This window comes from Nomascus leucogenys, chromosome 3, assembly GCF_006542625.1.
Source record: "Nomascus leucogenys isolate Asia chromosome 3, Asia_NLE_v1, whole genome shotgun sequence".
Taxonomy (NCBI): Eukaryota; Metazoa; Chordata; class Mammalia; order Primates; family Hylobatidae; genus Nomascus; species Nomascus leucogenys.
Genome location: NC_044383.1, coordinates 30,749,707 through 30,772,463, shown reverse-complemented (window position 1 = coordinate 30,772,463; position 22,757 = coordinate 30,749,707). Strand labels below are relative to the sequence as shown.

The 22,757-nt window shown below is 43.1% G+C and overlaps 1 protein-coding gene and 1 non-coding gene across 4 annotated transcripts in view; both read left to right on the top strand.

Annotated features, from left to right (window-relative positions):
• The first annotated feature begins 3,302 nt into the window (after positions 1 to 3,302).
• LOC115834499 lies at positions 3,303 to 3,407 on the top strand. Its single transcript, XR_004029448.1, has one exon. It is a non-coding gene; the product is annotated as a U6 spliceosomal RNA (small nuclear RNA).
• Positions 3,408 to 3,630: 223 nt separating this feature from the next.
• AS3MT (arsenite methyltransferase) overlaps positions 3,631 to 22,757 on the top strand; it is a 32,843-nt gene continuing 13,716 nt past the window's right edge. For all 3 annotated transcript variants that reach the window (XM_030807647.1, XM_030807652.1, XM_030807655.1), the window contains exons 1-9: positions 3,631 to 4,403; positions 4,630 to 4,670; positions 4,915 to 5,042; positions 7,404 to 7,554; positions 8,050 to 8,186; positions 9,907 to 9,976; positions 12,542 to 12,623; positions 13,942 to 14,073; positions 14,412 to 14,554. In XM_030807647.1, coding sequence (XP_030663507.1) covers position 4,403; positions 4,630 to 4,670; positions 4,915 to 5,042; positions 7,404 to 7,554; positions 8,050 to 8,186; positions 9,907 to 9,976; positions 12,542 to 12,623; positions 13,942 to 14,073; positions 14,412 to 14,554 — 885 coding nt within the window. In that variant the 5' untranslated portion in view covers positions 3,631 to 4,402. The remainder of the gene's footprint in view (positions 4,404 to 4,629; positions 4,671 to 4,914; positions 5,043 to 7,403; positions 7,555 to 8,049; positions 8,187 to 9,906; positions 9,977 to 12,541; positions 12,624 to 13,941; positions 14,074 to 14,411; positions 14,555 to 22,757) is intronic.

Genomic DNA, 22,757 nt, shown 5'->3' with positions numbered 1-22,757 from the left:
TAGGTAAAGTGTCAGCTCAGCCAGAAAAGTACAAATTAGTAAATTCTTAATTGAATAGGCAATATATAAAATCAATTAGATTTGAAAAGAGTTATCAGTTTGCTGCTAAAAATTTGATTAATATATGCCCAGCTCCTTATAAAGATAAAAAATTACGAAACTGATACTTTTAACTGAGAATATTCCAGATTGGTTATGAGAAATAACCCACAAACTAAGAATAACCAATTAAAATGGCATTTGCTTGTGAAAGCTTTCATGAAACTTTTCCAAACTGTCAAAGAACATATACTCCTGGCCGGGCGTGGTGGCTCACACCTGTAATCCCACCACTTTGGGAGGCCGAGGCAGGCGGATCACAGGGTCAGGAGTTCGAGACCAGCCTGGCCAACATGGTGAAACCCCGTCTCTATTTAAAAAATACAAAAATTAACCAGGCATGGTGGCACGTGCTTGTAATCCCAGCTACTTGGGAGGCTTGCTTGAACTACTTGGGAGGCTTGAGGAGAATTGCTTGAACCCAGGAGGCGGAGGTTGCAGTGAGCCGAGATCAAGCCACTGCACTCCAGCCTGGGTGGCAGAGCAAGACTCCATCTCAAAAAAAAAAAAAATACAAAAAAAAAAGCCCTATACCCCCAAAATATAGAAAATGATCATAAGACACTAATTCATTTAATGAAGTAAACAGGATTTTCATTTTAAAAATAAAATGATGTAAGAAAGATGATGCAAGAGGATGTAAGATAATGTAGGTGATTTTTTATGAGTATAGATGCAAAAATCCGAATAAAATCTTAGAAAACTGAATAGAGAAATATTTTGAATAATTGTGCATGTAACTCCAGAATTTCAAAGTTGATGTAATAGTTAAAAAACACATTACATTAATAAGAAATAATAAAATCTTTTATCACTATAATATATACCAAAAAGGCATTTAAAATACACTTTCTATTTCAAAAAAACTAAAAGAATTTTTTAAAAGGGTATGTTTTAAAACCCAACATAATATTTGATGAAGAAGAGTCATATAACCCCAGAATATTAGAGCTGTATGGGGCCTTAAAAGTTATTAAATTCTGGCCCCATGTTTTACAGATGAGAAAAACACAGCCAGGAAGATGAAATGACTTACCCAAGGTCACTGAGCTTGATGGTAGGTCTTTTGACTACTAGTCTGGCTCTCTATACCTGTTAGTTTCCTTATGCATAGAAACAAGGGTGCCACCTTCATTACTAGTCTTCAACATAATACTAAAGAGCTCTTAGAAAAGGAAAGGATCTTGGAAGTAGCTGAATCCAATCCATTTGCCCCTGCTTCTGCATCTCAGGTGAGCCATCATCCAGTCATTCATCTGCTTCTGCTTCCAATATTTGGAGAATCCTTTACTTAGGAGTGCTGATCCTTTTGGAAATCTCCACTTCTTGAAAGATGGTTCTGTGTAATGAACCAAAATCTGCCTTTCTGGATCATCCTGGAATTGTCACGCCAGTAGCTTCCAAGATAGAATGTGTGACAGTGTGCACAGGCCTCCGTTGAAGGGTAGGGAAGAAAATTTCTATGTATGTTAATTTTTTATCTTAAAAAAATTAGCTTTTGTGAGGCTGGGCGCGGTGGCTCACGCCTGTAATCCCAGCACTTTGGGAGGCCAAGGCGGGTGGATCACAAGGTCTGGAGATCGAGACCATCCTGGCTAACACAGTGAAACCCCGTCTCTACTAAAAATACAAAAAATTAGCCGGGCGTGGTGGCGGGCGCCTGTAGTCCCAGCTACTCGGGAGGTGAGGCAGTAGAATGGCATGAACCCGGGAGGCGGAGCTTACAGTGAGCTGAGATCCTGCCACTGCCTTCCAGCCTGGGTGACAGAGTGAGACTGTCTCAAAAAAAAAAAAAAAGCTTTTGCCAGTATTTAAAATGTGACTTGATATGAGAGTCCTAATTTCTTCTACACAGTATACAGATATATAGCATTCCTGTCATTTAGCAGGGGCGATAGTAAAACAAAAAAAAAAACCCACAAAACCTGTGGTGAGGCACTGACCAATCAGAATGATTGATGGTCACAGTCTGGTCCAAAATTAGCCCCGACACCAGACACCATGAAGGAGAAGTGAGAATAACTCAATTTAAGTTGACAGTGGTTTGTTTTATTGCAGTTTATCTGTGTGTGATTAGGTAGATTTAAGGATCGTTGGCCAGGCGTGGTAGCTCACGCCTGTAATCCCAGCACTTTAGGAGGCAGAGGCAGGCGGATCACTTGAGGTCAGGAGTTCCAGACCAGCCTGGCCAACATGGTGAAACCCTGTCTCTACCAAAAATACAAATTAGCCAGGCATGGTGGTGCATGCCTGTAATTCCAGCTACTTGGGAGGCTGAGGCAGGAGAATCACTTGAACCGGGGAGGCAGAGGTTGCAGTGAGCCGAGATTGCGCCATTGTGCTCCAGCCTGGGCAACAAGAGTGAAACTCCGTCTCGAAAAAAAAAAGAAAGGATTGTCAAATGATTCTTGTAAGTAAACCATAAATTAAAGATAACAAAACAAGCACAAGAGAAAAATGATACAGCCCTTTCCTTGACCTCTCACTAATCTGCCCTTTTAAGATAAAGATATCATTTTAACTATGAGAAGGTAACTGCTTTTCTAAAGGAGCTCATTTTATGAAGAGAATATTTTGAAAACTAATATTTAGGAACGTTTTCAGCATTCTATGATTGCCCAAAAACTAAGTGATACTTATAAAAACACTAAGTTTTATACACATACTAGTTGGAAATATTCCAACTTGTAGAAATATTCCAACAAGGATTATTTCCATGGGGTTAATTTGTTAAAAATATAAAAGACACCACCTTTCTATTAATTTGTAACAACTAATTGACATCAGGGAAGATGAAAATTTACTAGCTGGATATCAACCAGAATTTTTTGTGTTATTGGCAGTTGAGATTGAAAAATGAATAAAGGAGTCTACTTCATCCATTTAGATATCCTTTCACTTGGATCTCTGTTTCCTTACTGTCCTAATGAATAGAAACGATCGTTACAAGCTGGGCACGGTGGCTTGCACCTGTAGTCCCAGCTACTGGGGAGGCTGAGGAGGGAGGATGGCTTGAGGCCAGAGTTGAAGGATTCAGAGATGATTGCGCAGTGATGCTAAGCCTGGGCCACAGAGTTGAGACGCTGTCTCTAAAATTTTTTTTAATTTAAATTATAAAAAGAGAAATGCTTGTTACAACCACAAAAGGAAACAAGATATACACATATAATTGTGGAAGTAAAAATAAATAAAAATGCTTTCGGGTGCTCGCTTTGGCAGCACACATATTACAGTTGGAACGATAGAGAAGATTTGCATGGCCCCTGCGCAAGGATGACATGCAAGTTCGTGAAGTGTTCCATATTTAAAAAAACAAAAAATACTTTAGGGCCTGGCACTGTGGCTCATGCCTGTAATCTAAACACTTTGGGAGGCCAAGGGGGGCGGATCGCTTGAACCCAGGAGTTGGAGACCAGCCTGGACAACATGGTGAAATCCCGTCTCTACAAAAAAATACAAAAATTAACCAACTGTGGTGGTGCATGCCTGTAATCCAAGGTACTTGGAGGGCTGAAGTGGGAGGATCGCTTGAGCCGGAAGGTTGGGCCTAGGTAACAGAGACAGACCATCTCAAAAAAATTTAAAAATAAAAAAAAAATTTTCTGCAAGATGAAGTGACAATACCTAGAAAATACATGTGAATTGACCAAAAATTACTATAGGTAAAAATAAATTTAGCAAAGTTGCTTTCCTAAATACAACCCAAAATAGACTGGGAACAGCCACATACTGTTAATGGTTCCATCTATGTGACATTCTAGAAAAGGCAGAAGGGGAAAACATCTGTGGTTGCCCAGGAGCTGGGGGTGGGAGGAGGGAATTTACTACAAAGAGGCACGAAGAAACTTGTGGGCCAGAGCTATTTTGGTCTCCGTTAGGTGATGTATATACGTTTGCCAGAGTTCACAGAACTGCACACTGAAGAAACATGGATTTCACGGAATGTGAATTATATCTCAACAAACTTGACTTTAAAAAACAGATCGAGAAAAGATGATTCTATTCCCAAAAAGGGGGAGGGGGGAAGATCATTATATAGGTGAGTGTTCATTTAAATCAGAGAACGAGATTTATCCGTGAAAATCACAGTGGAGCGAACAAGGGGGATGCTGATACCGACCTCCTGGTTGGAAAGCCTGTAGAGCAGCGCGGATGACAGTGGGACGGCGGGTCAGGCGGTGGGCGCCGGAGCGAAGGGCTGGAGCTGGGTGGGCGGGCGGAGCAAGCCTGCCAGCCTGGGCGGGGCCTCGGCACAGGAGCTGGCTGCGGGAGCCCGCCGTCCCGAGTCGCAGGCCTAGGAGACAGTGAGTGCGCGCCCTGGGCGCCCCGCCCCAGCCCCCAGCCCCCAGCCCCCAGCCCCTTCTCTGGGCCCACGCAAGGCGGGAACGCGAGCGCCTCCCCCGAGCTGTGTCTCGAGACTTTGGTCTTCCCCGCACCCCTCGGCCCGCTGCCTGCCCTTTACTGGCCCCCTCCCTCATGCCCGTCCCTCAGCACCCTCTTCCTTTCAACTAACTTTCCCGCTCCCGACAGTGGCGGCACCCCGCGACGCTGAGATACAGAAGGACGTGCAGGTGAGAGCTGTAGGGCCTGGAATGGCCCAAGTGGAGCCTAGGCTAATGGAAGTCTGGCCTGGCCCACGCCCTGTCCCCCGGGACTCCTGGAGTCGGGGTAGGACAGGGTCTAGGCTTCGACCTTTGCTGGGAACTGAGGTCGGCCAAGTGGAGGTGGAGGTGGACGTGGTGACGGAGCCCTCGCGCTGCAGTCACAGCTCTTCTCCTTCTCTACCCCTCACTCCACTGTGGGACGCTGGGTCAGACCTACTACGGGCAGGTGCTGAAGAGATCGGCAGACCTCCAGACCAACGCCTGTGTCACCACAGCCAGGCCCGTCCCCAAGCACATCCGGGAAGCCTTGCAAAATGTACACGAAGAAGTAGCCCTAAGGTAGAGTGCCCTGTTCTGTCCCCAGGAAGACCCCAAACTGCAGTTTTCCCAAAAGATAATGATGCAGGTCACTAGGGAATTAAGCCGTAGCCACCAACCCATCAGCTTGCCTTGTCTGTTGTAAAAATCCTAAATCTCAGCAGCCATCATCTTACTGCTCTAAGAACCTCCGATGAATCTGGGCGCGCCAGTGAGCCTGTAGTCCCAAGTGCTCGGGAGGCTGAGGCAGAGGATCACGTGAGCCCAGAAGTTACAGGCTGTAGTGTGCGATCCGGGATATGAATAGCCACTGCACTCCAGCCTGGTCAACATAGCCAAATGCATCTCTAAAATAAATGCGTACTTTAAAAAAATTGTCTAAAAAAAAAAGAACCTCCAGTGTGAACACTCTGTAGTCCCTACCCATGCTCACAGAATACAGTCACACTCACTGGATCTGCCATTCAAGATATGCGCAGTTCAGCACCCACTAATCAACCTTGGCCCTTTTGACCCTTCCCTTCCTCACTCCATCAGCGCTGCCTGCCCAGCCGGCAGTCACCAATTGGAAAGTCTTCCCTTTTCTTTTTCCTTCCAAATCCTGCCCATCCAGCACCACGCTGCTGTCCCACCTACTGCATGGAGCCTTCTCTAATCCTTGAGCGGCCTCTTCCCCCAACTGCCACAGCACTCTGTCACTCCGTCTGTCCGTAAATCATAGGAAGTGTTTTCTGTGCACAATGTTTTACCTCGCCTCTTAAATACACCTACGGGGAGGGGAGCGGTGGCTCACGTCTGTCATCCCAGCACTTTGGGAGGCCAAGGCAGGTATATCACTTGAGGTCAGAAGTTCAAGACCGACCTGGTCAACATAGTGAAACCCTGTCTGTACTAAAAATACAAAAATTAGCTGGGTGTAGTGGGGCACGCCTGTAGTCCCAGCTACTTGGGAGGCTGAGGGAGGAGAATCACTTGAATGCGGAAGGCGGAGGTCGCAGTGAGCGGAGATTGCACTACTGCACTCCAGCCTGGGCAACAGAGCAAAACTCAGTCAAAACAAAACAAAACAAAACAAGGCCGGGGGTGGTGGCTTACGTCTGTAATCCCAGCACTTTGGGAGGCTGAGGCGGGAGGGTCACGAGGCCAGGAGATCGAGACCATCCTGGCTGTCATGGCGAAACTCCATCTCTACTAAGAATACAAAAAATTGGCCTGGTGCGGTGGCGCACGCCTGTAGTCCCAGCACTTTGGGAGGCCAAGGCTGGAGGATCACGAGGTCAGGAGATCGAGACCATCCTGGCTAACATGGTGAAACCCCGTCTCTACTAAAAATACAAAAATATTATCCGGGCTTGGCGGCGTGCACCTGTAGTCCCAGCTGCTGGGGAGACTGAGGCAGGAGAACGGCGTGAACCCGGGAGGCGGAGCTTGCAGTGAGCTGAGTTTGCGCCACTGCACTCCAGCCTGGGTGACAGGGCAAGACTCCGTCTCAAAAAAAAAAAAAAAAAAAAAAAAAAAATTAGCCGGGTGTGGTGGCAGGCGCTCGTAGTCCTAGCTACTCGGGAGGCTGAGGTAGGAGAATGGTGTGAACCTGGGAGGCGGAGCTTGCAGTGAGCTGAGATCGTGCCACTGCACTCCAGCCTGGGCGACAGAGTGAGATACCGTCTAAAAAAAACAAAACAAAACAAAACAAAACACCCCTATGGGACAGAAACCTTACATTTTTTTTCCTCAATAACTAGCGTAGTCCTGGGCCTGAATTAGAAGCTCAGCTAACGACTAAATGTATTTATTCAACACATTATTTTATTTTATTTATTTATTTTTGAGACGGAGTCTCACTCTGTCTCTTAGGCTGGAGTGCAGTGGCACGATCTCTGCTCACTGCAATCTCTGCCTCCTGGGTTCAAGCCATTCTCCTGCCTCAGCCTCCCAGGGAGTTGGGATTACAGGTACCTGCTACCATGCCCAGCTGATTTTTTTGTATTTTTAGTAGAGACAGGGTTTCACTATGTTGGCCAGGCTGGTCTCCAACTCCTTGCCTCAAGCGATCCGCCTGCCTTGACCTCCCAAAGTGCTGTGATTATAGGCGTGAGCCACCGCGCCCGGCCTGAACACATTATTTTAGATGGCTTATGAAGTCTTAGTGCCTAGCACATGCCCAACAATACTGTGGTAAAGCACATACGGTCCCAGCCTTCATGGGTGTCCAGTTCAGTGGAGACTAAACATCAGAAGTATGAGTGAATGATGCAAGAAAGAAGGAAGGAAGGAAGGAAGGAACGGAGGGAGTGAGGGAGGGAGGAGGGAAGTATTTATAAGATTTAGTGGTTTCATGTCTTCCAGTCTACAGGGAAAAAATATGTGTTTTCCATTTCCCAGATATTATGGCTGTGGTCTGGTGATCCCTGAGCATCTAGAAAACTGCTGGATTTTGGATCTAGGTAGCGGAAGTGGCAGAGATTGCTATGTACTTAGCCAGCTGGTTGGTGAAAAGGGACACGTGACTGGAATAGACATGACCAAAGGCCAGGTGAGGCATGATTTGGAAGACAAGGAGAAAAAGATTCTCAAAATCATTCTTTGAGAAATAAAGTTGTTTTCTTCATGGCTCTCCAAGGATAATTTAAGAAAGCCTCTAGTTAGCAAAGCTCATTTGTGCCACTAGTGCTTCCTGTCTTGGAACTGATAACTTGAACAATTAGGGCTCTTCTGGGTGAACACAAGAGTTGGAGGTTTGCTCTGATATGAATATCGTGACGATAGAGTGGACTTTGATCTTTCCCTTCTTGCTGCCATCTATCCTGAAAGATTTTGTTATTGAATGAGGAGTTTATTCAAGCCAAACTGCACGGGCAGCAGGGAGTTTATGTCCTAGGTTGTAGTATATCCTACATGTCCACAGGAATCTTGTATATTTATCCAAAATAATCTAGGGGGAGTATATTCTGTTACTGATAGGAAATTTTTAGGAAAAAGTCATGTTTTTTTTCAAAGTGTTATCAAAACTATATTTTTCTTACTTTAGGTGGAAGTGGCTGAAAAGTATCTTGACTATCACATGGAAAAATATGGCTTCCAGACATCTAATGTGACTTTTATTCATGGGTACATTGAGAAGTTGGGAGAGGCTGGAATCAAGAATGAGAGCCATGATATTGTTGTGTAGGTCTATATTCTTACTGTTATGACTATAGCCCATTTTATTATTATTATTATTATTATTATTATTATTATTATTTGAGATGGACTGTCACTCTGTTGCCCAGGCCAGAGTGCAGTGGCCCAATGTCAGCTCACTATAACCTCTGCCTCCTGGGTTCAACTGATTCTCGTGCCTCAGCCTCCCAAGTAGCTGGGATTACAGGCACACGCTACCATACCCAGCTGATTTTTTAAATCTTCTTTTAGTAGAGACAGGGTTTCACCATGTTGGCCAGGCTGGTCTCAAACTCCTGATCTCAGGTGATCCACCCGCTTCTACCTCCCAAAGTGGTGGGATTACAGGTATGAGCCACTGAGCCCAGCCCTCATTTCCTCTTGAACACAGAGATGTCACTATTACTGTTTGCTGAATTGACTCTGATTTAGGGTGTTAAACTAAACTTAGCATGGCTTACTAACGGGAGAGAGCTGGTTTGAGCTGCTGGAGCTCACCAGCAGCAGAACACACTAGACCAGTGAGAACTTACTTGAAACTTAACCACAAACCAATGAACCCAAAAGACCAGCAGGACCACTAAGTTTGTTCCTACAATACATGCTGACCTGTATCTTTCATAATATTTTCATGGTAAATTATAGGATTCTATTTCCTTTTTTCCCTCAAGTTGTTATTGTCAAATCATGCCCAAGTGACAGCTGCCTTTGAGGAACGTAGCCTGTTTACATGAATCATAAGAAATGCCTCGTGCCGGCCGGGCACGGTGGCTCACGCCTATAATCCCAGCATTTTGGGAGGCCGAGGCAGGTGGATCACGAGGTCAGGAATTCGAGACCAGCTTGAACAACATGGCGAAACCCCGTCTCTACTAAAAATACAAAAATTAGCTGGGTGTGGTGGCACATGCCTGTAATCCCAGCTATTTGGGAGGCTGAGGCAGGAGAATCACTTGAACCCAGGAAGCGGAGGTTGCAATGAGCCGAGATTGCGCCATTGTACTCCAGCCTGGGCAACAGGAGTGAAACATCTTCTCAGAAAAGAAAGAAAGAAGAAAGAAAGAAAGAAAGAAAGAAAGAAAGAAAGAAAGAAAGAGAAAGAAAGAAAGAAATGCCTTGTGCAGTAGGCATCTGGTCTGAGGTTTCATCTTGTTACATGGTGAACATCAGGACAGAAAAAAGTAAGAATCATGCCTGATGTTTTTTTCCGCACATTCAAACTTGCTAACAATTTATTGAGATTTTTTTTTTTTTTTTTGAGGCGGAGTCTCGCTCTGCCGCCCAGGCTGGAGTGCAGTGGCACGATCTCGGCTCACTGCAAGCTCCGCCTCCCGGGTTCACGCCATTCTCCTGCCTCAGCCTCTCCAAGTAGCTGGGACTACAGGCGCCCGCCACCACGCCCGGCTGATTTTTTTATATTTTTAGTAGAGACAGGGTTTCACTGTGGTCTCGATCTCCTGACCTCGTGATCCGCCCGCCTCGGCCTCCCAAAGTGCTGGGATTACAAGCGTGAGCCACCGCGCCCGGCCAATTTATTGAGATTTTAAGCACTCTGTCTCTGATCTTGGGGAAAAGCTTAGTTGAAGGCATTAGAAAGAGAGAAGGGAGGCAGTAAGAACGGGGTAGCTTTGACAGAATGGTGGGAGCCAACTTTAGGATCTGAAAGGATTTGCAGATCTCTGAGTATTGTGAAGATTTGCTAGACATTTCATCTGTTCTCTTTTAGATCAAATTGTGTTATTAACCTTGTGCCTGATAAACAACAAGTACTTCAAGAGGCATATCGCGTGCTGAAGGTGAGGAGGAGAGTGAGATAAATTATCTTTGAACATCAGCGAGAGCTGATAGGTTAAGTCTTGTTTGTTCCCCCTTGAACTAAGAGCTCAAACTCTCTTAATTTATCCATTAAATGAATAAGGGGTGGCAAAAGGGGGAAGGGGCAGGAATACCCCGGTTATGGATTACTTTCCCTCTTAGGTTGCAAAAGGTAGTAAATCCGAGGTGACAGTTGTCACTGAATGTGTTAAGGTATTTGCCTTCTTGACTGCCTCTCCTATTTGCTGCTGTACATGATCCTAGAAGAGCATCTGTGGAGCTATAGGAACCTTTGCACTGACTACTAATGATTGCTTTGAATATACTCTCTTCTAGCATGTACAGTGTTTCTTAGGGCTTCTGATTTCTTATCTGTCATGATTTCAGATCTTTGGGAAGTTACAGAAGATGGAACTTTTACATTAACTACTTTCTAAAAGGAAAGCTTGCAGGAGCTCCACAGCCTTCATTGTATCACGAGATGTGTATCTTCATGATAGAGATGAAATATTCAGCTGGGTGCGGTAGCTCACACCTGTAATCCCAGCGCTGTGGGAGGCCGAGGCGGGCAGATCACCTGAGGTCAGGAGTTTGAGACCAGCTTGGCCAACATGGAGAAACTCTGTCTCTACTAAAAATACAAAAATTAGCTGGGTGTGGTGGTGTGTGCCTGTAATCCCAGCTCCTCGGGAGGCTGAGGTAGGAGAATCGCTGGAACCCAGAAGGCAGAGGTTGCAGTGAGCCAGGATCATGCCACTGCACTCCAGCCTGGGAGACAGAGCAAGACTCCCTCTCCAAAAAAAAAAAAAAAAAAAAAAAAAAAAGATTCTAGCTGGGTGGGTGGTACATGCCTGGACTCCCAGCTACTTGGATGCTGAGGCAAGAGGATTGCTTGAGCTCTGGAGTTTGTGTCCAGCTTGGGTAATATAGTGTGAACCCTGCCTCTAAAAAAAAAATTTTTTTTTTTTGAGATAGAATCTCACTCTGTTGCCCAGGCTGTAGTGCAGTGGCAGGATTTCAGCTCACTGCAACCTCCGCCTTCTGGGTTCAAACAATTCTTCTTCCTCAGCCTCCCTAGTAGCTGGGACTACAGGCATGTGCCACCATGCCCAGCTAATTTTTGTACTTTTGGTAGAGACAAGGTTTCACCATATTGGTCAGGCTGGTCTCGAACTCCTGACCTCATGATCCGCCTTGGCCTCCCAAAGTGCTGGGATTACAGGCATGAGCCGCCGTGCCTGGCCAAAATTTTTTTTTAAATTGACAACATATTTTTGAGATTTTTGGTTTACAAAGCTGTCATAGAACTCAAATACAAATATCTATATAGAAATGATTTAATGATTTAGTGATGTCTTTGTTAGTATGTCATTTTACATGCCAGTTCACTATCTCCACCAAAAATGTACTTATAAAACGTAGAAACACTATTGTAGAATCTAGATCTCCTGGTTTCCAGGTTTTTGAAATTAGCTAAATAAAATGTTAAGTTCCTGATCACTCATTTGCCTTACATTTTAAGGATAATATTTTAAAGATACAATGTGTTGTTATAAAAGTAAATAACAACATTACAAAAAATTATATTTTTTAATAGAAATGGGGTCTTGCTGTCACCCAGGCTGGAATGCAGTGTCACTATCATAGCTCACTGTACCCTGTAACTCCTGGGCTCAAACAATCCTCTTGAGTAGCTAGAACTCCAGGCACATGCCACCATGCCCAGCTAATTTTTTTTTTTTTTTGAGACGGAGTCTCGCTCTGTCGCCCAGGCTGGAGTGCAGTGGCGCAATCTTGGCTCACTGCAAGCTCCGCCTCCCGGGTTCACGCCATTTTCCGGCCTCAGCCTCTCCGAGTAGCTGGGACTACAGGCGCCCGCCACCACGCCTGGCTAATTTTTTGTATTTTTTTTTTTTAGTAGAGATGGGGTTTCATCATGGTCTCGATCTCCTGACCTCGTGATCTGCCCGCCTCGGCCTCCCAAAGTGCTAGGATTACAAGCGTGAGCCACTGCGCCCGGCCACCCAGCTAATTTTTAAATTTCTATATGGGAGAGAGGGTCTTGCTGTGTTGCCAAGGCTAGTCTCAAACTGCTGTCCTCCAGCAAGCCTCCCACTTCAGCCTCCTGTGTCATTGGGATTAGAGGCCTGAGCCATCATACCTGGCAAAGTTATACTATTCTTAAGAGAGAAAAGATTATGAATACTGATTATATCCTCTGTTAGTTCTACAATGACCTGGGGCTGCTTTTGGTTCAGACTGGCTAAAAATTTAAATTTAAGTAACCTGAAAATCTTTATTTAGGAGACAGACACTCTTAGAATGTGATTTTATTACTGTTGGATAAGCCACTGGGAGGAAAAAAAACCTTGGCCCTTGACTATTGATTATAACTAAAGAGGCAGCTGTTATTTGTTCACAAAGGGTCAACTTAAACATTGCTATTGATTTTTAAATTTGATTTTGTTCCCCTATTCCTTTCTTTGTTATCTGGGATCACTGTAATCATTAATCATCTCGTTTGGACTAATATGGCTCTGTTTCAGCATGGTGGGGAGTTATATTTCAGTGACGTCTATACGAGCCTTGAACTGCCAGAAGAAATCAGGACACACAAAGTTTTATGGGGTAGGTGGTTTTGTTTAGTTTAGTATTAAGGCAGATGGTTGTACATGTGCAGAACTCCTTTCTGCTGATAGCCAGGATGAGGCTATATGAGATCACATGGGGTTAGGCCATGAGGCCAAAAGTGATAGGGCTTTGGATAGTTTAATTCATCTCTTTGAGTTATCGTTTTCCAAATTGTAAAACGTAAATAATAATACAATCTGCCTTATAGGGCTGTTATGAAGATTAAATGGGATAAAGAATGGGAAAAATACTTTGAAAACTCTAGTGTGGAAATGAGGACAATTGTTCCCGAGCTGGTGTCCTCTTAGTCCCCTTATGTTATCATCATTATTGTGTTCTTTATTCCTTTATTATCATTCTAATAGTCTGGAAGTTGAGATAAATGCATGCTTTTCATCAGTCTATGAAATCAAAAGTTCTTATTCTTAAAATAATATTAACTTTATTCTTACTATGTAATAATAAATGGGTACTGTTAATAAGTTGGAAAGTGCAAAAAAAAAAAAAGAAAAAATTACTAAGCTGGACACAGTGACACATACCTGTAACCCCAGATATTTGGGAGGCTGAGTCAGGAGGATTGCTTGAGCCTAGGAGTTCAGGTACATCTCGGTGTCATAGTAAAACCCTATCTCTTAAAAAAGTTACTTATAATCATATAACCCAGTGATAACTTCTTTTTTTTTTTTTTTTTTTTTTTTAAAGATGGAGTTTCGCTCTGTCACCCAGGCTGGAGTGCAGTGGCACAATCTTGGCTCACTGCAACCTCCACTTCCCGGGTTCAAGTGATTCTCCTGCCTCAGCCTCCTGAGTAGCTGGGATTACAGGTGCCTGCCACCATGCCCAGCTAATTTTTGTATTCTTAGTAGAGATGGGGTTTCACTGTGTTGGCCAGGCTGGTCTCCAACACCTGACCTCATGATCTGCCCACCTCAGCCTCCCAAAGTGCTGGGATTACAGGCATGAGCCACCGCGCTTGGCCTGTAATTTGTTTTTTTTACTACTTTATTCACATAACAGTGCTTTTCAGAATGTGGCCTACTGCATACATGAATATTATGCTTGCAGCTGGGTAGAACCAATCCACCAGTGAGTGTCCTGAAGAATGGTTCCCAGAGACCATCAGCCAGCACACCCAGTCTTAACCATGGCTTTGTAGACCGTGGGGGGATGGTCAAGTTAGCTTCTACTGCTAGGATCTATGTTTTAACTAATACCATGTCCTAATTAATTATATAGAAGAATAATTCCCTTAATACTGTACTAAGTGTTGGCTGGTCTGTGGTTTTTTTTTGTTTGTTTGTTTGTTTTTTAGGTGAATGTCTGGGTGGTGCTTTATACTGGAAGGAACTTGCTGTCCTTGCTCAAAAAATTGGGTTCTGCCCTCCACGTTTGGTCACTGCCAATCTCATTACAATTCAAAACAAGGAACTGGAAAGAGTTATCGGTAAGATATGACAGACAGCAGGGACTATTATAACTACAGCTTGAATGACTGAAATGTGGTGATTAGTAAGTAACTTCTGAGGGAGTCTCATTGAGGGATACTTTGTGTTATCTGGAAATAGCTATCTTGTCTCCTGTATAATGGTAACCCCCTCAAAATTTTGATATTTAATAAAGCACTTTGAAGTCATTCTGTAAATAGAGTGAAGTGCCCAGAAAGATAATTGATGACATGCAAGGAAGAAAATTATCTTTATAACGTGTTTGTTCTTTGTCTGCTGAGCAAGGCAACAACTCGGGGAGTGCTGGAGATGAACCATGAATAAATTCTGTTTTTAGGTGACTGTCGTTTTGTTTCTGCAACATTTCGCCTCTTCAAACACTCTAAGACAGGACCAACCAAGAGATGCCAAGTTATTTACAATGGAGGAATTACAGGACATGAAAAAGAACTAATGTTTGATGCCAATTTTACATTTAAGGTAAATAAAACAATTTCCATGACTTCTGGCATTCTTTCTGCTCTTGCCCTTGCTCCAGCTATCTTTTCTTGACTTTGCATTGCTTCCCACTTTTCTGGCGTTGGTTTGTTTGTGTGTGTGTTTAAATGTATGTGTGTGTTTCAAGTGGAGTAAAAAAGCATTTTTTTCCCAATACTTATTTATTTATTGACAGGGTCTCGCTCTGTCACCCAGGCTGGAGTGCAGTAGCACAATCATAGTTCACTGCAGGCTTGACCTCCTGGGCTCAAGCGATCCTCCCACCTCAGGCTCCTGCGTAGCTAGGACTACAGGCGCACCACCACACCTGGCTAATATTTGTATTTTTTGTAGAGACGGGGTTTTGCCATGTTTCCCAGACTGGTCTTGAACTCCTGAGCTCAAGTGATCTGCCCACCTCGGCCTCCCAAAGTGCTGGGATTACAGGCGTGAACCACTGTGCCCAGCTCTCAATATTTATTATAAAAATGTTTTTGGCTGGGTGCGGTGGCTCACACCTGTAATCCCAGCACTTTGGGAGGCTGAGGCAGGCAGATTACCTGAGGTCAGGAGTTCGAGACCAGCCTGACGAACATGGCGAAACCCCATCTCTACTAATAAAAATACAAAAATTAGCCGGGCGTGGTGGTGGGTGCCTGTAATCCCAACTACTCTGGAGGCTGAGGCAGGAGAATTGCATGAACCCGGGAGGTGGAGGTTGAGGTGAGCTGAGATCATGCCATTGCACTCCAGCCTGGGCAACAGAGTGAGACTCCATCTCAAAAAAAAAAGAAGTTTTTGAATACAGAAAAGTTAATAGTGCAATGAATACCCACATACGCATTACCTATATTTCAGCAACTGAGAACATTTTTCCGTGTTTATATATATATATATATATTTATTTGCTGAGCCATTGAAAATAAGCTGCAGATATTATGACATTTTACCCTTAAATATTTCAGCATGCGTCCCATAGGAATGTAATATCCCTCTGCATAATCACAATACCATTACACACCTAAGAAAACTTTTTACAGGAAGCCTCATTCAGACATTGGATTAATAGAGCTATAGAGAAGTAGGATGGAAAAGAGTAGGAGTATGTACAATAGTATTTCAATTGTTTAATTGTGTCAAGGAATTAAGAAATATTAATGTCCGATGATGGCACTAATTGGCATTTTTACTGCCCTGTGCATAATAAGATTTGTTTTTTCAAAATGGAAAAGTTCAGGCTTTGGAATCAGATACCCGGGTTCAAATTCTGGCTCTATTATTATTATTATTTTTTTTTTTTCTGAATGTCACTGGACAAACTTTTATTGAAGCGTAAATTTAAATTGTGGTACAGAAATACATTTCAACTGATTTAAGTCGAACACCAGTGAAAGCAGAAATTATGGCACCAAAACTTTCCCATTTCTATCATACCATGATTTAGATTATGATGCAATCTACATTTCTCTTTTGTAGGCTTTGTCCCATACAAATTTGTGCAGTTTTTCAACATTAGAATTTCAACGTTAGAATTCTTAATTCTATTAGGAAAAAAAACAACAAAAAAACCAGATCTCAAGTGAACAAATCTATTGGATATTGTTTACGAACAAAGTCCATGTTAAGCATTGGTTCTCAAAACAGAGCTCCTCAAAATATTAGGTGCTGTGCTCATTACAGAATCAAACTGATCACACTGATTGAAAACTTCCTCAATGAAATTTTCAATCAACAACATACTTCAGATAAAAGTCAAACAGTGTTCCAATCACTTGATTTCAAACCAAGTAGATTTTAGGTTTAGAAACACTAAAAAAAGGTGTTTCATTTATAAATACGGAAGGAACAAAAACATCACTGCATCAATCCAGAAATTATCAAAATATTTAGAGGACAAGAAATACAAAATTTAGCCAACTTTGCTGTTTTCTCAGTTCCTTAAAATCCCAGAGTATCTGCAAATATAGCTAAGAGGTACCAACTCTTGAAAGCCTATATTACTAGTCATTTCCCATTCAGTATTTTGGAATTTTATTTATGTTTTACTTATTTATTCATGTATTCTGCTTTATGATGTTTATCTGAATAATCTGGACAAATTCTCATTCTGGGCAGTCATTCATTTCATCCTATGAATGCCATGGTGAAGGAAACACTGTAGTTAGAGGAACAGATGAAGCCAGAACACTCACATGCATCACGGTCATAGAACTTTAAGTCACAAGATGGAAAAGACATCAATTCTGCTTTGGATCAAAGTTTATAGAACACTACTTAATGGAAACTAGTGGAAATGTCTGGTAAAGGAAAAGTTAAGGTGAATGATCCAAGCTGACTTGATTACTGAATCCAGAACAAAATTATGCTAAATCTCTCTGGTAATTAACTAAATAAAAATCATTTTATACTATTACTTAGTAAGTTAGTAAAGGCATGCTACTCATTAGATGCTAATCTCATTTACTGAGGAACACAGAATTGTATATGTTTTCTGGCTCTATTTTTTTTTTTTTTTTTGAGACGGAGTCTCGCTCTTTCACCCAGGCTGGAGTGCAGTGGCGCGATCTCGGCTCACTGCAAGCTCCCCGCCTCCTGGGTTCACGCCATTCTCCTGCCTCAGCCTCTCCGAGTAGCTGGGACTACAGGCACCCGCCACCACGCCCAGCTAATTTTTTGTATTTTTAGTAGAGACGGGGTTTCACCGTGTTAGCCAGGATGGTCTCGATCTCCTGACCTCGTGATCCGCCCGCCTCGGCCTCCCAAAGTGCTGGGATTACAAGCGTGAGCCACTGCGCCCGGCCTGGCTCTATTATTTATTACTTGGGTAAACTTGAACAAGTCACCAAAATTCGTTGGGTTACAGTTTGTTCTACTGTAAAAGCAGGGATAATAATACTTTGCAGAATTTCTATAAGGATTAGCAATAATATAGCAAAACACTGGGTACATACTGCAATTTCAGTGAAAAGAAGATACTGTCATTATTTGTTCCAAAAGTGGAAGAACTTACTATTAATGTTTCATTTTTCTGATTTATTTATCTATTTTAGAGACAAGGTCTCTCTCTGTCACCCATGCTGGAGTGTAGTGGCACCGTCATAGCTCACTGTAACCTCAAACTCCTGGACTCAAGCAATTCTCCCACCTCAGCCTCCCAAAGTTGCAAGCATGTGTCACTGTGCCCGGCTTCTTCTGATGTTTTTGGTCTAAATAGCATCTCCAGATTTCTTTTTTTTTTTTTAATTTACAAAATGTATTTATTTCTTTATTTAGACACAGGGTCTTGCTATGTTGCCCACACTGGAGTACACTGGCTATTCACAGGTGTAAGCATAGCCCACTGTAGTCTTGAACTCCTGACCTCAAGTGATCCTTCCACCTCAGCCTTCCAAGTCTGGGACTACACCTGGCTAAGCATCTTCAAATTTCTTATTTATTTATTTATTTATTTATTTATTTATTTATTTTTGAGATGGAGTCTTGCTCTGTCGCCTAGGCTGGAGTGCAGTGACTCAATCTCAGCTCACTGCAACCTCTGCCTCCTGGGTTCAAGCCAATTCTCCTGCCTTAGCCTCTCGAGTAGCAGGGATTACAGGCGTGTGTCACCACACCCAGCTAATTTTTGTATTTTTATCAGAGACAGGGTTTCACTATGTTGTCCAGGCTGGTCTCGAACTCCTGACCTCAGGTAATCTACCCGTCTCGGCCTCCCAAAGTGCTGGGATTACAGGCGTGAGCCACTGTGCCCAGCCGCATCTTCAAATTTCTTAAATATTCCTTGGTATAGTGGAGCCCTTAATGCTTTTCACTAATGCACTGTTCCTTGATGTGCTGCCTATTCCAGTAGATTCAGAGAATCAGAGTGGGAAGGGCCTTTGAAACCACTGATTTGTTCTAGTGGCTTTCAAAAACCATTTTTAATACAATTATTTTTTAAGCAAAATGTTTTTTATATATATAGTTTTTTTTTTTTTGAGATGGAGTCTTGCTCTGTTACCCAGGCTAGAGTGCAGTGGCCCAATCTCGACTCACTGCAACCTCAGCCTCCCTGGTTCAAGTGATTTTCCTGCCTCAGCCTCCCCAGTAGCTGCGACTACAGGTGGGTGCCAACACACCCGGCTAATTTTTGTATTTTTAGTAGAGACAGGGTTTCACCATGTTGGCCAGGCTGGTCTTAAACTCCTGACCTCAGGTGATCTTCCCACCTCAGCTGCCCAAAGTACTAGGATTATAGATGTTAGCCACTGTGCCCAGCCAGAAATGCATTTTAAAAACCACCAGTCCTTGCCCGGGCACGGTGGCTCACGCCTGTAATCCCAGCACTTTGGGAGGCTGAGGCGGGTGGATTACCTGAGGTCAGGAGTTTGAGACCAGCCTGATCAACATGATGAAACCTTGTCTCTACTAAAAATACAAAAATTAGCCAGGAGTGGTGGCACATGCCTGTAATCCCAGCTACTCGGGAGGCTGGGGCAGGAGAATCGCTTGAATCCGGGAGGCGGAGGTTGCAGTGAGCCAAGATCATGCCACTGCACTCCAGCCTGGGCAACAGAGCAAGACTCCATCTCAAAAACAAACAAACAAAAAACCCCCAATAGTCCAAAGCCCTAATTTGCCCCCCATTATTTATTTTTTTAATGGACAAATTTAAAAAATTGTATATATATTTATGGTGTACAATGGGATGTTTTGACATACGTATACATTATGGAATGACTAAATCAAGATAATTAAAATGCATTACCTCACATACTCATCATTTATTTGTGATGAGATCAAAGTCTAGTCTTTCAGCAATTTTCTTCTTTTCTTTTTTTCTTTTGAGGCAGAATCTTGCTCTGTCGCCCAGGCTGGAGTGCAGTGGCACAATCTCGGCTCACTGCAACTTCCACCTCCCAGGTTCAAGAGATTCTCCTGCTTCAGCCTTCCAAGTAGCTGGGACTATAGGTGTGTGCTACCACACCCAGCTAATTTTTTGTATTTTTAGTAGAGATGGAGTTTCACCGTGTTGGCCAGGCTGGTCTTGAACTCCTGACCTCAGGTGATCCACCTGCTTCAGCCTCCCAAAGTGCTGGGATTACAGGCGTGAAGTGCCCGGCCTTTTAGCAATTTTCAATACATTGTTATTAACTATAGTCACCATGTTGTATAATAGATCTCTTTAACTTATTCCTGATAACTGAAATTTTGTATCCTTTAACCAACATCTATCCTGTTCCACCCCTGCCCTCCCACCCCCTACCCCCAGCCCTTGGTAAGAGCCTCTACTCTTCACCTCTATGAGTTCAACTGTTTGAAATTCCACATATAATCTAGCGAGGTTATGCAGTATTTGTTTTTCAGTGCCTGCAGATATGACATTTTTGGGTTCAACTTTCTGTTTGTTTGTTTTTGAGATGGAGTCTCACTCTTGCTGCCCAGGTTGGAGTGCAGTGGCGTGATCTTGGCTCACTGCAACCTCCGTCTCCTGGGTTCAAGCCATTCTCCTGTCTCAGCCTCCTGAGTAGCAGGGATTACAGGTGCCTGCCACTATGCCCAGCTAATTTTTGTATTTTTAGTAGAGACAGGGTTTCACTATGTTGGCCAGGCTGGTCTCTAACTCCTGACCTGAGACAATCTGCCTGCATTGGCCTCCAAAACTGCTGGGATTACAGGCATGAGGCACTGCGACCGGCCAGACATTTTTTTAATGCATAATAGATGTACATACTTTCAGGGCACATCTGATAATTTAATATATTCATATAATTTGTACAGATCAAGTCAATGTAACTGGTATATCCATTGCCTTAAACATTTGTCTTTTCTTTATTCTAGGAACTCATTTGAATTATTCTCTTCTAGCTATTTTGAAATATACAATAGATTATTGTGAACTATAGTCACCCTACTAATCTATCGAACACTAAGTCTTATTTCTTCTTATTAAACTGGATTTTGCATTAATCAAGCTCTCTTCATCCTCCCCACTCTGCCTGGCCTCTGGTAACCACCAATCTACTCTCTATTATCATGAGGTCCACTTTTTTAGCTCCCACATATCAGTGAGAACATGCAATATTCGTCTTTTTGAGGTTGGCTTATTTCTCTTAACATAATGACCTGCAGTTCCATGCACGTTGCTGCAGGTGACAGGATTTCCTTCTTTTATTTTATTTTATTTTATTTTATTTTATTTTTTTGAGACAGAGTCTTACTCTGTCTCCCAGGTTGGAGTGCAGTGGTGTGATCTTGGCTCACTGAAACCTCTGGCTGCCAGGTTCAAGTAATTCTCCTGCCTCAGCCTCCTGAGTAGCTGGGACTACAGGGGCGTGTCACCACACCCAACTAATTTTTGTATTTTCAGTAGAGACAGGGTTTCACATGTTGGCAAGGCTGCTCTCGAACTCCTGACCTCAGGTAATCCGCCTGCCTCGGCCTCCCAAAGTGCTGGGATTACAGGCTTGGGCCACTGCACCAGGCCAGGATTTCCTTCTTTTTTAAGTCTGAATAGTATTCCAGTGTGTACATATACTACTACATTTTCTTTATCCATTCATCTGTTTGAGTCTTCTCTCTTTTTTTCTTAGTTTAGCTAAAGATTTATTAATTTTATTTTTTCAAAAAACTAATTTTTCATTTTGTTGATCTTCTGTATTTTTTTAGTCTCAATTTCATTTATTTCTGCTGTGATGTTCTTTCTTTCCTTCTACTAATTTTGAGTTTGATTTGTTCTTGCTTTTATAGTTCCCTCATGGGCATTACTAGGTTGTTTATTTGAAGCCTGTTCCTTCTTTCCTTCCTTCCTTCCTTCCTTCCTTCTTTCCTTCCTTCCTTCCTTCCTCCCTCCCTCCTCCCTCCCTCCCTCCCTCCCTTCCTTTCTTCCTTCCTTCCATTCTTTCTTTTTTTTTTGAGAGGGAGTCTCGCTCTGTTGCCCAGGTTGGAGTGCAGTGGCGCAATCTCAGCTCACTGCAACCTCCACCTCCCGGGTTCAAGCAATTCTCCAGCCTCAGCCTCCCAAGTAGCTGGGATTACAGGCATGCACCACCACGCCTGGCTAATTTTTTTGTATTTTTAGTAGAGATGGGGTTTCACCATATTGTCCAGGCTGGTCTCGAACTCCTGACTCTGCCTGCCTTGGCCTCCCAAAGTTCTGGGATTACAGGCATAAGCCACCGTGCCCGGCCCTTCCTTCCTTTCTTCTTTCTTTCTCAGGGTCTCACTCTGTCACCTGGACTGGAGTGCAGTGGTGCAATCATGGCTCACAGCAGCTTTGACCTCCTGGGCTCAGGCGATCCTCCTACCCCAGCATCCCAAGTAGCTGGGACTACAGGCTACCATGCCTGGCTGATTTTTGTATTTTCTGTAGAGACAGGCTTTCACCATGTTGCTCAGTCTGCTCTTGAACTCCTTGGCTCAAGCAATCCACCTGCCTTGGCCTCCCAAAGTGCTGAGATTCCAGGCGTGGGCTGCCACACCTGGCCTTATTTGAAATATTTCTACTTTTTTGATATAGGCATTTATTGCTATAAACTTTCCTCTTAGTGCTGCTTCTGCTGTATCCCATAGATTTTTGCATGTTGTATTTCCATTTTCATTTGTTTCAAGAAATTTTAAATTTTTCTCCTAATTTCTTCATGGACCCATTGGTTATTCAGGAGCATGTTGTTTAATTTCCATGTGTTTGTGTATTTTCCAAGATTCTTGTTATTGATTTCTAATTTTATTCCATTGTGGTGAGAAAGATACTTGTTATGATGTCTACTTTTTTGAATTTGTTAAGACTTGTTTTGTGGCCTAAGATATAGTCTATGCTGGAGAATATTCCATGTGCTATTGAGCAGAATGTCTATTCTGCAGCAGTTGGGTAAAATGCTCTGTGAATGTCAGCTAGGCCTATTTGAGCTAGTATATAGTTTAATGTTTCTTTATTATTTTCTATCTGGATGATCTGTCTTACTGAGAGTGAGGTGTGGTGTTAAAGTCCCCTACTACTATTGCATTACAGTATATCTCTTCTTTTAGATCTGTCTTACTGAGGGTGAGGTGTGGTGTTAAAGTCCCCTACTACTATTGCATTACAGTATATCTCTTCTTTTAGATCTATTAATGTTTGCTTTATATACTTTGGAGCTCCAATGGTGAGTGCAAAGATACTTATATCCTCTTGCTGAATTGACCCCTTTATCATTATATAGTAACCTTCTTTGCCTCTTTGACAGCCTTG